Source organism: Platichthys flesus, chromosome 3 (assembly GCF_949316205.1).
Source record: "Platichthys flesus chromosome 3, fPlaFle2.1, whole genome shotgun sequence".
NCBI classification, from domain to species: Eukaryota; Metazoa; Chordata; class Actinopteri; order Pleuronectiformes; family Pleuronectidae; genus Platichthys; species Platichthys flesus.
Window position 1 is genome coordinate 2,207,906 of NC_084947.1, and position 14,564 is coordinate 2,222,469.

The 14,564-nt window shown below is 47.4% G+C and overlaps 1 protein-coding gene and 1 long non-coding RNA gene across 2 annotated transcripts; both read right to left on the reverse strand.

Annotated features, from left to right (window-relative positions):
- Positions 1 to 1,841: 1,841 nt before the first annotated feature.
- On the reverse strand, positions 1,842 to 7,976 carry bmp3 (bone morphogenetic protein 3). The gene is made up of 3 exons (XM_062381338.1): positions 7,275 to 7,976; positions 5,176 to 6,101; positions 1,842 to 2,667 (listed from the first exon to the last, which is right to left on the reverse strand). The coding sequence occupies exons 1-3, from the start codon at positions 7,549 to 7,551 to the stop codon at positions 2,476 to 2,478; spliced, it is 1,395 nt and encodes a 464-aa protein (XP_062237322.1). The 5' UTR covers positions 7,552 to 7,976; the 3' UTR covers positions 1,842 to 2,475.
- A 2,995-nt stretch (positions 7,977 to 10,971) lies between these two features.
- On the reverse strand, positions 10,972 to 14,143 carry LOC133936936 (uncharacterized). Its single transcript, XR_009915018.1, has 2 exons — positions 14,013 to 14,143; positions 10,972 to 11,866 (listed from the first exon to the last, which is right to left on the reverse strand). It is a non-coding gene; the product is annotated as an uncharacterized LOC133936936 (long non-coding RNA).
- Positions 14,144 to 14,564: the final 421 nt, after the last annotated feature.

Genomic DNA, 14,564 nt, shown 5'->3' on the forward strand with positions numbered 1-14,564 from the left:
TGAAAAGATGTTATGTGGAAATAGAAGAAACTATGATCTTGTTTCCAGATTAACGGCAGTTCTTAAAATGGTCGTACATCCAGAACACATGACAATAATAAGGCGTCTTGAAATTCATCTAGAATTTTTTGCTATTCCCGTGAAACACACAAAATACTGTGTTTACTATTGCATACTTTTATTCATTTCTTTGAATGCTTTGAAAGGAGGGTCGGAGGTCGGGGGGGGGGGGGGCATTTCACCACAGCTTCACATCAGCAGTGACTAACGTCCATCACAGATATAAAGAGCATCAACATGTCAGGGCTCAAGTCTCAGCTTCCCAGACCACACCTCCACATGATATGCAACATACAGAAAATAAATAGATGCATGTTAAAGGTCATTTCCATATACAAATATATTTTATGAAGCTTATTGTACAAGCATTTTTTTTTTTTACCTACAGTAAAACATTTACAAGTTAGGGTTGAACAGGGGAATAGAAAAACCTCTCATGAACTGCTGGTGTTTGAAACCTGTGTTTGAAACCAGCACTACGAACTTGAGACATGGGTTCAGATCCCCCCCCCCCTCCCTCTGGTCATGACTGTCACAACCAGAGGGAGGGAGGGGGGGGGGGGCTCTTTCAACAGCCACGCTTTGCTCGGCACGAAGGTGAGGAAGCACAAAGAAAGTGTCAATACAAAATATATAAAGTTAAACAATCTGCCCTCAGCTATCGACACAAAATAAATGTCTCTGAAATACCACAATAGTGAATTATTTGAAATACATTTTAGAATAAAATTTCCACCGACGACCATCGAGAATAAGATCTGAGCCGCGGACGACATGTTCTGTACCGTGAATAAAAAACCCTCAGCTGCCTCCTGTGACGATGGACCACAGCAGAACTCAGAAGGTTCTGAAGGTTCTGAAGGTTCTGAAGGTTCTGAAGGCACGCTCCACCTCCCAGGTACAACAGAGTGTCGTCCACGTAGACAGCTATATACAAAAACAATGTACAAGTGTATAGAAAACATGATGCAGCTATATTTTTTTTTTGTTTTAATTAGCTCTGAATAAATATTTGGTTCCTTGAACTCTGATACCGGTTTTTCAGAGTTGATGTAAAGGAAATGTAACCCCCCCCCCCCACCCCCCTGTAAAATGTATGTAAAATCCACATTATACCATTACAGTAAAGGCTCATGTGACCCAGCTCTCACTGATCATTCATCACATCACATGTTTGTTACAGTTGTTTTTTTGCTCATAACAAATGAGACATTTCTGGGAGAATGTGCTGGAAACTTTTTAAACTTTCAAAATAAATCCAGGCACTTTTAAATGTAAATAGTTAAAACCAAGCTGATTCCAGACCAGCGCTGAATGTTGCTGTGATGTTGAGGATTCTTGAGACCAGATTAGACATAAACACGTTTCCAGATGCATTCTGGGAGTTTACAACAGCTTTTCTTGTTAGACGCCATTTGATGCAGTAAAGACGACTCGTAGTTTGACACATTATCTTAACGATGCCCCCCCAAAAATAAAAGAAGAATAAAAGAAGTCCGGGTTGTTGGTTGAATTCTCAACGTTTCCTAAGTCTCGTGACTTATCAGATTTTCTTTCAGCTCCGACATGTTGGCCCCACCCTCGTGTCATCAAGGTGCTGCTACACTTATCCAATCTACTACTTTCTCCTTCTGATATGTTTCATCCCTTTATCTTTCAAAACTAGCTCCTGTAAAGCTTGAACATTTTCTCGGCAAAGCAATGGAATTATGAGTCTCCTCTAAAAGGAAGTGTTGCTGAAGAACCACATGTGAAATGTAGCTTGGTCCTTCCAGGAGGGAGCCGTGATCTGAAGCCGCGTGAGGCTTCCTCCCGGCCACATCACAACTCTGGCTTTGGAATCTAATATATCTCTCTATAGCAGCCAAGCCAATAGGTACACGATAACGTCTCATATAGTGAATAACACAGTGATAGTACAGACATAAATACAGACACAGAAACCATGCAAGTGCGAGCAGAGGGGACAAAGTCGAGCTGTGAAGAAGAGGAAGACGAGGGTGAGGCTCCCTCCGTCCTCCACGGGTCTCAGGTCAGTCGTCCTCTGTCGGTCTGTGCCTCGGTCTGTGTTTTCACGTCTTGAGAGTGAGTCTGTGGTTCTCGATAGAGACGACAGGATGAACAGTGGAGACTTGACTTGTCCCCGTTCCAGTTTGTCTTCCTCGAGGATGAGGTCTCGCCGTCCGTCCCTTCCCTGTGACGCAGCCGTCTCCTCTTCGCCTGGAGCCACAGGCCGCTCTCTCCTCCGGTGCAGCAGGGGAGTCGTGTTCAGTGGCCGCTGACGGGGGAGAGGGACCGAGGAGACGGGAGGAGAGAGATTCGCTGCATGTGTTGATGTTTGTTTCTTTTTCTGTGTGACATTAGTTTGACGTGAACAAGCTTCGAAGGAACGAGACATTGAAAAACACAAATAAACTATCTACAGGCGCAGGAGTCCACGGTCATGTTGGGGTAGACCTTCAGCACCACGTTCTTGTCCTCGTCGAAGAACAGGATGCTGAGGGAGGACATCTTCTCCGGGACGCAGCACGGCTCAGGGATCCCCGGCACCACGCCCACCGCCCGCACGATGCTCTGGATGGTGGCGTGGTTCGATGGCTTCAGAGCCTGGAGACACAACAGGGATCGAACATCAATAATCAAGGACACGTGGGCGGATGGACCACATCTGGATCAGCAGCGTGATCACAGAGGTTAAGTTTCTATCTGAATTTGTTTGATGGCAGGATTATGGAAAAACTACAGGATGGGATGTGGGTCAGAAAAGAAACCGGCTTCAGGGGGCAGATCTAGTTATTTATTTTAATTTTCTTTAATATTGCAAGATTTTTATGAACGTTTAGAAAAAAAAAGTTATTCCGCCCCCACACCTCAAGGATGTGTTAAATTAACACATTATATTATATTATACTTTAGTACATTGCATTTAGCAATTTGACACTGTTCCCTGTCTTGCATCTTGCATTTCACTTTTTACTTCACTTTTTATTTAGATATGTTTATGTCTAAATATTTTTTACTTTGTATAAATATTATAAAAAAGTGAGTAAATAAGAAGTAAATAGTGAGTAAATATATACAGTTTTTTTTTGTGTGTGTTGTATTTATTGTGTTTTTATGTTTCTATGTTCATTGTATGCACCAATTACCAGAGCAAATTCCTGGAAGGTGTAAACCTAATAAATACTTTCTGATTTTAAAAGTTGCAAAGTTACAGAAAGAGAAAGACAGTCTCGGTTCCGACCCTTAATCGAATCAGCTCCTTCCAATTTCCAACTAAATCTGCTCAGGATTGTTTTGCATAATCCTGCTCAATAGAAACATACAAGCAGGCAGCTAAGACAACATAACGTTTGCGGTAACAACCAGCTACTCTAATGTTGTTTTGTCAAATCCCCCTGATGGAGCCAATCACTTGTTTCCCTGTGATACTGATCAGTATTCACTCTAATTCCTGATCGTTGTGCTCAAGTGTGTAGTTATTGTTCATTAAAGTGAAGGTTTATTGGTTTGTTTCCAGAGTTCTGTCCATCGCTCGAGTTCATCGCCCCGATCCCAGAGCAGCGTGATGTGGGAGAGAGAAAGAACCTGAGTAGTGTAATTATCATCTGTCCTGGTTTACAGATCCTGGTTCTGGTTTGAAGGACTTTGTTGTTGTGCACGCACACATTGAGTTCTCCTGTCAGAAGAGGGAGATGCTTCTGGTGTGAGTCTCTGACCTTGTGTGACTCTGCTGCAGTGACGGGTGATTCCTGCTGCCAGGACGTTTTATTACAGCCGATAAAAGATGGTTGACTTTCACATCAGGCTCTCACACTTCACTTATGTTCAGATCCGGTAACGCACACATGTTGTTGACTGAACGGCGTCCGGTGAGTCTCACGACCGGCTGCAGGCGGATCTGCTGCTCTCGGTTCCCACGCGACACAACAACCTGTCGGCAGAGCGGCTTCTAGCTGCAGCTGTTTAGCAGCATCTGAGGCTTGGAGCCCACAAAGGAGCAGTAACATCACAGGATCTCAGCTCGGAAAGGACTGAGCAGCAAACCCTTCAGGAGCGGGGGGGGGGGGGGGGGGGGGGGGTGGGGGGGGGGGGGGGGACTCGCCTCGGGCCCCGGGCTCCACTTCTGGGACTAATTACATCCGACTACAAAGGGCCGGTGACTCCGAGGTAATGAATTAAGTGGATGGAAACCAAAGCATTCCGGCCATGTTTAAAATACCTGTGATGTTATCTTGTCAGCGGGGGGGGGGCCGAGCCGTGAGAGAAGCTGAGGTTCCTCATTGACCCGGTTCCTCTGGTTCTCTCACTTCTTACACGAGTTCTGTAAAGTGAGTCAGAGTCTGGAGTCTGGAGGTTTCTCCTTCGAGGTCACTGCTGGTCCCCCCCCCCCCCCACCCCCCCCCCCCCCCCCCCCCGAGTGTGGTGGTAAACTTTTACAGATTTCTGATGTTGAGGTCGGCCACCTGCTCCTCAGGAAGTTGTATCTGGACACGACTGTATTTCACGTTCTGGTACAAACCCACTCAGGTTACATCACCTGGGGTTTGAACCAGTTCATTGCAGGTTTAGCGCGGCGCGTCTTGGACTAATATTATTTCTTATTAAATATAACTCGGGTGCATATCTCCAAAGATCTTAATTCCTCAGATGCGCCGCAGAAGAAGAAGAAAGCTCCACCACCGGGTCGAGCTGGGAGCAGATGGCAAACGTTTCTGTCAGTTTCTTTGACATTATCATCTGTAATCTGAAGCAGGCGTCCCGGGACTTCTGATGTAAACGTTTTCCAAATCAACATAATACAGAACAGTGAGAGCCACGGTAAACAAGGGAGCGATGGAGGCACCAGGGGCTCAGCGTGCACGGCTCGGCTTCACATCACAATCAGGAGTTTTAGACGAGAAGCTCTTGATCTACAATTTAAAACCTTTTGGCTTTGAAGAGACGAAACCAAAGAACAACCAAAAAGTGATTCAGAGGCCGGACGTAGTAAAATAATCCAGAAATTACATCACAACCTAAACTGAACTGAGATCAGATGAAACAATCATTATTTTGTGAATCTAAGATATGTGTCCAAACCTCTGGTGGCGTCTCTGCAGTTGTGGTTCTCACCTTGGGCATGGGGAACTGGCAGGACCCGGAGCAGTAGTAGGCGTCAAACGACTTCGGGGAAATTATCCATTCGCTCCACCCGATGTCGGCGAAGTCCACCTTCAGGTAGCGGCGGGCGCAGTTCCTGGGCTCGTTCCACTGCTTCTTCCGCGCCTTCTTGATGGTCTGCTCGTCGAACTGCAGCAGGGGCATCTTGTGGTTCCGCTGGTTCTTGCGTGTCTTCTTGCGTGGCCGGCGGGCCTGCTTGTTCTCGAAGGGCTCGTAGGGACTGGTCTCGTCCCAGCCGGTCGTCTCGTACGGGTACTCGGGGCCGGGGAGCTCGTTGTTCTGCAGCGGCAGCAGAACGTTCACCGAGCGCTTGTGCCGGAGCTGCTCGGCTGGTTCGGTGTGGTTTCGCTCAGGTAGGCCCAGCTTATGAGGCCCTGGTGAGACGGGGCCCTCCCCCCCCACTGAATGGTGTCTCTGCAGGGTGGCGACCACGCTCTCGGGCTCGGAAATGGCCGAGTCGTTGGCGTAGACCAGGATGTAGGGCGAGCGGTCGGACAGGAGCTGCTTCCAGGGCCGGGGCCCCTGCGAGGCCACGTCGATGCCGATGAGCAGCTCGTCGTGGTGCTTGGCCTGGTTCACCACACGAGTGATGTCCTTCCACTGCCAGGATATGAAGTCCCTGTAGAGGGTGGACACGTTGATTCGAAACTGTCCCAGCGTCCTCATGTGGTTGTCCACGGAGGCGAAGCTCCAGACGACCATGTGGACGTGGCTGTGTCTCCGGGGCGCGTGGCGGCCGCAGCTCTTGGTCCTGGAGCAGCCGTGGGTCCCGTTCTGAAGGTCTCCGATGTAATAGTGAAGCGTGGCCGACAGGACGTCCTCGCTCCTCGTGAGGGACGTGAGGTTGAAGATCTGCAGCTGCTTCTTGTTTATGGTCCCTGTGCGTTGAGTGAAGACAACAGACAAACCATTACTTCTCCTGGTTCCATCATAACATGTACATTTCAAAACGTTTACAGACTGAACCATAAAGTTTCTGTGACTAAAAGGGGAAGTTCACACAAAACATGTACATTATATATACAAACATGTTTGTTATTTAGTAATTAAATATGTGAGTCAAAGATTTTCGCCAGGAAAGTGTTTTGTTTTATTTGTGAAATTAAGAATTAAAAAATTAGGTTTAAAGGCAATCCACACATTTATCAGCTTAACGTTTTAGGAAATATTTATTTGCAGACTTCTGAAGATAATAGTTTAAGTAAAAATGCAAAAAGTAAAAAATTAGAAATTCATATTCGTTGTAATATAAAGAAATCTCAAAACCTGACCAAATAAAACCAAAACTATTACGGAGCTTATTTACCGAGGATGAATGTTTGTAATTTGTGTGAACTGACTCTTTAAGAGCAGAGATATACATCCACCGATCGGTAGGAGGCAGTATAATCCAGTAATCTCTGACCCTACCAGTGGAATCCGGTCGTTTTGAACAGTGATAACGACACCACGCAGCTTCTCGGTAATTCACCGTTTTTCTATCGGTTCTGTAGAAACCTCGTGATAACGCGCGTCGGACGCAGCAGCTCGGACCCGGTGAGACCGGAAGCTGCCAGATGTGTCTCCGGGGACAAATCCGTTCAGACGACGTGACGCTGAAATCTCAAAGGCGTGAAAACAATTGTGTCCGCAATCGATGTTGTGTGTCACACGCAGGGATGTGATGAGGAATCTGTGTGTGTGTCGCTGGGAGGAGGCTGAACAGGTTGATCACATTTCCATGAGTGGATCAACAGGTGGATTTCAGTTGCAGCTGCGCGTAATGGCCCCTACATGGCACCACTTTGAGTTTCTCTATCATTTTAAATCCCAAATCAGGATTTGGATCAAATGTTCTTAATCAAATGCATCGATATTATTTTAATTTGGCTAAATTACGCACACGCTCCACGAAAAAAACAAACTCCAGGCACTTCAATTCACTCTGACCAAGGCAGAAAGAGACGTTAGCAGATCCACTTATTCTTCCAATACTAATTCATTAAGAAATCAACGATTTATAGACTGGCAGAATTTCATGTTGTAATCATGCGTAAAGTTTGGATACGTACCCCAGTGCGCTTTGAAGCTGCGGACCGTGTTTCCGTCCTTGAAGGGAAATCCAGCCCGGTTGTACTTCGCGTAAAGCATCTGCATGTGTTCCGTCATAGTATCCTGTAAAAGCAGCTCCTGCTCCTCCTGAGCCTGATGCTTGTTATCCTCCGAATGCGTAAAATCCATCTTTCGCCTCTCGGGGACAGAGTCAGTCTTCAGCATCGCGCAGTATCCAACGCACAGATAACTCCATCCGTAGAGCAGCACGACCAGAAACCGAGAGTACAGAGCCATGTTCGAGCCAAAGCGATGTAAACGACGGGTGGGGGGAAACGAACAGTTGTGGGAAGAGCGAGAGCGTTTCCAGAAGTGGTCCCTATCTCCTGAAAGACCATCACCTGAGGACCGGTCCCCTGTGAGAGCGTGGTACCATCACCTCTGAACCCGGGGCCCAGCGAGGAGGGGATGGAGCTGCGCAGGGGAGAGAGGCCGCGGTATCCAAGCTGCGTTCGATAGAGTTACAGATGTGAGCGCGCAGTGGAAGATAAACGTCCCGCAGCGCAGATGTGGGAGAAGTGAGAGAAGTGAGGGAAGTGGGAGAAGTGAGAGAAGTGAGAGAAGTGAGAGAAGTGGGAGAAGTGAGAGAAGTGAGCTGCAGGAACAGCGACGCTCCTGGTTTTGTAGACGAGCTCTGCGCGGAGTTCGGGACCAGCAGTCAACCGTGCCCCCGTCTCAGCTTTCATTGAAGGTAAAGCATGTTGTGCTTGGTATTATAGGGCTTGTGGGACCAGCTGGGTATTCCTCTCCACCCCCCCCCCCCTCTACCTCCACCCCTCTCTGTCACACGCACACACGCACGCTCAGAGGGAGAGAGAGAGGGAGAGAGAGGAGAGTTTCCTGTTCAAGATACTTTTACGCACATGCAGCCCGAGGACAGATCATCTTATCAGGACCTGGACGAGGCTGTTTTCCACTTAACTCTCGCCCTGATTCTGACATTTCATTATTAAAGGACATTCCGCCATGTCACTGAGTTGGTTCCAGCCGCTGGGCTCCAACCCCCCCCCCCCGCGCGTAGGTTCTCCTCCGCCGCGCTGTGCGTCTGGGCCGCGCGGCTGAATGAGGCGGCTTATTGTGCGCATTAAAGGCTCTCTCCTCTATTTAGTTCTGTTCAATGGAGTTAAGCACACGCATCCTGTAGCATCACGGGCCGATCCGGATGCTGCACTGTCTCCCCGCCGCCACCAGCAGCCCCCCCACCCCGAAAACAGCCCATACAGGCGGGGTTTAACTACCCCACCCGGCCGACCTCCACCCCCCGCCACCGGGCTTCTCTTTCAGGGGCGCTCGGGAGGAAATGATTAGGACGTTTCCATCGCCCTTGGACATCTGATGGCAATAATATTAGCAATCCACGTCCGTCGAGGCAGTCAGCACGTGAACGGATATAACCCCTGCGACTGGGGGGGGGGGGGATCAGAAGTGACGTCAGCTGGAGGCCAAACAATCTGTTGAATAATCAATCAATCAATCAATCAGTGAACTCTTCTTTCCACCTGTTGCCCTTAAACCAGGAATATGAGATAAACTTGAGTTGTTCATGTTTTTCATGAATTAAGGAAAGTTTATTGGCTGAAAGTTGATCTTTTCAAATGTGTGTATGAGTTTGAGGCCTTGAAATTTTGCACTAACCGTTACGATGAGACTTTCATCAATAATCTGATTCTACCTATCACCTACAGATTGTGAACATGCCCAATCTGTGGGTGAACTACATCTTTAGAAAATTCTTATTTATATAGAGAAAAGGTAAATTTGTTGAAATTATTCTCAAATCCATCTAAATCTCAAAAGTTCCACGGTGTTAAAACCTGAATAAGAACCACTTCCTCTGTGGAGGGCCCGGTCGAGTCTGAATCCACCGCTCTACCTCATGTTGTGTATATTAGCAGCAAGTCCGGCCTCAAACTAATAAAAGCCACGCTCCGGTTTAAACACTGACAGCTTAAGAGCGCAGTAAAAGAAATGAAGAGGGCTTTTATTGTGAAATCACGACAGTTTACAGACACTTGATCTGAGGTTTGCTCTTCCAGAGGTGAGGCACATAAACAGAGCGACCTGTGAAGTTCATTCTGAGCGGTCGGTCGTTTCCATCGCCGTCACCAGGACTCGGGAAAGAGCCGAGGCCTCTCAACTTAAAACAGGCGTGGACGAGGTTGCGGTGATGAATTGCCAACCGGCCAGTTTGTGTCCTTATTTCAGACACACACACAAAAACAAAACAAAGCAGGGTAGATAGTGAGATAATCGTTGGTCCTCGCCTTGAGGAAATGAGATTCCCAACATAATCCTTCCCTCAGATTTGAATGTGCCTCAAATCCCAGTTGGTCCAGTTTGTTTTGTTGAAACAATGGTGAAGACGAACCGGTTTGTTTTATTTCAGAGTCCATTTGATCACAAAGAGCCACAACATACATTTAAAACATATACATTTCAAGACATACAACATCCAGTCCTCAACTTTTCACCCCCTCAGTCATGTTTATTTTGTTTACTTCAAAAAGCTTCTTCATCATCACAGAGCTCATATCTTCTTTACAAAACAAAAAAACAAAAAGCAGAAACCCACTAACTAAGACAAGACCAAAGTCCCTCAGACCCAGAACCCGGATCCCCCGCCTCACTGCACACATTGTTCCAATGAGGTTTGCTGGGTCCGACGCAGTGAAAACACACAAACAGATGCCGAGGCTCTGGTGTCTGTGCAGCTCAGAGACAAATCAACTCATTTGTTCAAACCCTGGAACTCTGAGGATTAAAGTTCAGCAGAAGGAGGCACGAGAAGGAAGAGGGTGAATGAACATTGGCTGCCTCTATTTCAGTTTGAAGGAAGAGCTCCTGTTGGAGGTTTGAGTTTCCAGAGACATTTGGAGCACAAGCTTCTTCCTGACACTAAAGTTTAAAGGGAGAATCTCATCAGTTTGCTCTTTTATTCAGGGTTTGGTGAGAAATTAATATCAACACCACTCTTTGTGCTTTTTGATAAAATTAAGATTTAAACAGGAGATAGGTAGTTTAGTGGGACAAACGTTAAACAGCCAGGAATACACATTTTTAGTCCGAGAAGAAATTTGACTTAACCACCTGTAAAACCACAAGTTGATGAATTAAATGAAAAGTGTTAATTTGTGAATTATCAAGCTTGTTTCCAGGATTTATGCGAAGCTAAGATGCTGATTTTTCATACTGCACACGTCTGTAATTAGGGAAAAGATGCAATAACCAAGCGTATCAGGGTAACACATGAATTGGGATATGACCCAAAACCAGACTACATCACGTTCAGGTCAGGCTTGGTTATTTTCTCTTTGGCTCGGATGGGAAACGAGCATATTTCCTTTTTTTTAACCAAAACTTTCATTTTGTAAGATTCTTATTTTTCAGTCAAAGGTGATTTAGTTTGATATGTCGAGAAATCAAACCCTTTTCATCTAACCGTGTATCACTGATTAAAAAGCTGAAGCATGTTGTGGCCTGAGTGGAACCTGAGTGCAGGAGTAAAATTATATTTCCACTTCTTCCCCATAAAGTGTGAACTGTATTTGAACTTTACACAAATGTCCCCACACCTCAGGGACACGAGCAGGATGTCTCTTTGTGACTTAGTGGAAAAGTTTATTTTTAAGTTTATAAAGAGATAACAAGAGTCCTGTAATTTGTCAGACACATCATTTTATTCGTGGTGGAACAGATGTTTCAGAAAAAATCAAATACAGAATTAAAAGTGAATCAGCGGCTCAAACTCTTCCTCAATCATTCCTAAAGGAGCCGTGGTCTTCCTCTGCAAACTGTCACAGTGAATGACTAATATGTAAATGATGGAGCACTTTGATGTCCTGGAACGTGTGCCCTGCATCTGGGAACATGCGGAATGCTTTAAGCCCATTACCCATTCTCCCAGTCCAATTGGAGCTACCGCAGCCTGGGGGAGGACATAAAAGCACCCCCCCCCCCCCCCCCCATCTTTCAAAGCTCTTACGCCTTTAATTTGTTTAGACAAACAGCCCAAAACACGGCAGGCCAGACCAGGGAAGGAGCCCGGGGTCCCTGAGCAGGTTCCTGGCCCCTGACTCCGACTCCTGCTCAGGGACCGCCAAACAAACTGAGCCAAACCGGGTCTGCACTAATATCATCTGCGTGAAATACAAAGACATTGATTTGATTGGTTTATTTTGGAGCCGAATTGTCTTAAAATCTGGATATAAATTCAACATCACAAGTTATTTGGCAGGAAACATTGAAGTTGTCGCACCCGTCCGCCCACTCCTTCCTCTGGGAATCCTCCGTTTCAAGTCCCTTTTTACTGCAGCACCTCCACCCAGATGGCGCGCATGATATGAGAGGAACAGTTTGTAAATGACGGTGCAACTACAGCGACTCGGTCAAATTAGAGGCTTCCAGCGCGCGCTCCGATACGAGCCATATGTAGGGACGTGTCGGCAGCGGCCTCTGAAGCTCAGACCGTTCTGATGTTGTGGTCGTAGATGACGACATGGACGTGGAGGTCCGTCTGGAGGAATGTCCTGCTGGAGTCCTCACCAGGTCCGGACTGGAACCCGGCACACAGAGAGGCAGAGCAGTTAGTGTCAGTTGTAAATCTGCTGTTTGGACGTGTCTATCCTGCAATGCACGCTTTTTAATCACAGCTCTGACTTCAGGACTGATCCTGTCTCAGCTGAGCAGGAAGTAAAAGTCCTTTCTCTCATTTAGCTCGAGCTCACATTTCTGCATTTCCTGTCAAATTAGCTTTATTTTCAGTCTGAACACACATGTGAGGTTTGTTAAAGCAGCACTAAGTAGATGTTGACGAGGGCTTTCATTCGCTGCGACACTTGAACAAACATCATCGGGATAAGAACTATTTAAAATGACAGAAAAAGTATTTCACGTGCACTTTGACCCGTCTGCGAACACGGAGGAGGCCTGTACAGAAGCCAGCCACCAGGGGGCGATCAGGGCACTGGCTTCACTTCAAGACGCCGCCATGTCGTCCGTCTATATTTACAGTCTGTGGTCGGAACTGTGACGCGGAACAATTTGATTTTAATACAAACCGATCTCTGGAAGCAGGCGGAGATAGAGAGAACCACCGATTTCTGACACGTCCATTTATAGCAGGGATATTAAAGAGGAAGCCAGATGCAGCTCAATTTGACAGCGTTCATTTTGATAAAATGTTCAGTGTGACTTTGAATGTCCAAACTGACACTGCCCCTCCACCGAGATGAGAAGCCCCCGACCAGCTGGCAGCGCTTATTCCAGCCCCGAGTGTGTGTGTCAGGAGCTGGGAGTGGGCGTGGAACCATCGGCTGCCACTACACTCAATTTACACTTTTACCTCAAACGCACTTGTGGGTGTCCTGATAAGTGAGGACGTCTTCCTCCACGAGTTCAAACGAGCATCAGTAAAAATAGACCAATAAAAGAGAAATGAGGTCAGAGACACGGTGAGGAGGAAACGGGAACCACCGGCTGAACGACATGATAAGAGGAAACCAAAGCTGACGTGATCTAAGAAGCCCTCTCTCTCTCTCCTCTTCTTCAAACGGCCCTTTCTGCTTCTGCTTAGATTAAATAAAGACATTGTCATAAATAAAATATGACAACCCCCCCCACCCCCCGACCCACTCTCTCTGGCGAGGACAGGAGAAGCGGTCACGGAACGACAAACGCAGCAAAAAAAAACAAAACCACCCAAAGTGAGTTGATGGGAGATTTGATTCTGGAAGCTTCCTCTGTGGAGCCGCGGCCTCCCGAGCAGCCGTCGAGCTCACGGTGGGTTAAACGCCGGATGGTTCCTTGCCGCTCGCTGCCGAGCCAACGTGGGCCGAGCCGAGCCGAGCCGGGTCCTGGGGCGGTTTGCTGTGTCTGGCTTCCGATGCCTCCTCTTGTGTTTTTTAATAGACAGCCTGGTCGGGGCGGTGCTCGACCGCAGCTAGAACACTGTGCTGCCATTTTGGCGATTGGCCTCAAAAACGCAGTCCCCACAGCTCCGTCGGCAATTTCAAAATAGTTCAGGCCCCGACGAATACTCCCCCCCCCCCCCCCAGCGGAGAGGGAAACTGGAGAGGATAAAAAAACAGTCTGTCGGCCGTCACTCTTCCAGGGCCCCCCCGTCAGACACAGAGCTCGGAGGAAGCACCTGTCGCGACCCCTTGATCCTCCGCTCTTTGTGCAGGTGGAAAGCAAATCTCTCTCTCTCCCACTGGTCTCTCTCTCTCTCTCTCTACCACTGGTCTCTCTCTCTCTCTCTCCCACTGGTCTCTCTCTGTCTCTCTCCCACTGGTCTCTCTCTCTCTCTCTCTCTCTCTCTCTGATATCAACTAAGACTCTCTAAAAAGTAGATAATTATTGAAGTTGGCAAAGAGAAAAATAACTATTTGAAGTGTTTCAGCGTTCCTCCAGTCGGTTGTGAAGGAGAAGCTCGGGGGGGCTCCGGCCTCGTCACACAAACAGGATGTTGTGGTCACACGGCACGTTAGTCACCTGAGCTCAAAACAAAGTTCAAAGTTATTCCTGGAGGATTTGAAAAGAGGTTTTTTTTTTTCTCTTTCTGTTTCCCTGGGACAGTTTTACTGCTGTGGAGCAGGTGAGCTGAGTATTAGCAGGGACCATGTGTGCCCCCCCCCCCCCCCCCCCAACCCACCCCAGGGGCCAAAAAACAACAAGAAGAGCAACAACAACAGCAAACCTACCGAGGGGTCCACACTCAGGATCTTCTTGTCCCTCTTGTTCTTGAAGAGAAGGCCGTTGGGGTCTTCATACAGCACCTCGAAGTTGGGGCTGGAGTTGGACACGGACACCTGTGTCTTCCAGTTGTAGAAGCTGCACAGAGACAGATAACGGTCATTAACAGAGGACTCGGGTGGAGCCATTGTTGGAGCTTTCAAAGAAGCGAAGGGGTCCGACGCCTCCTTCAGGGACCAGAGTTGTTTTTGAGGAAAAACTTGGAAAGATTGATTCAGACATGTGTGATGCATTGGCTGCGTTTCCCAGACGTTTGGTTTATTTTTGCTGTCGTGGGCCCCCCCGCAGACATTGCTTCAGAGGGACACATTTGAAACCCTTGTGTTTCAATGAAACCCATAGAATTCAGACGTGGTGGGGGAGTGCTGCGGTGTGGTCGTCCCTGTTTTGTTGTCGAATAAAAAGTGTTGAAAATAGGTCGGCTTCACACGAGGTTCTATGTGAACCGAGCAAACCAAACGTATATTGCACCTTTCTGTCTGCTCCTCTTGCTCTTTGTG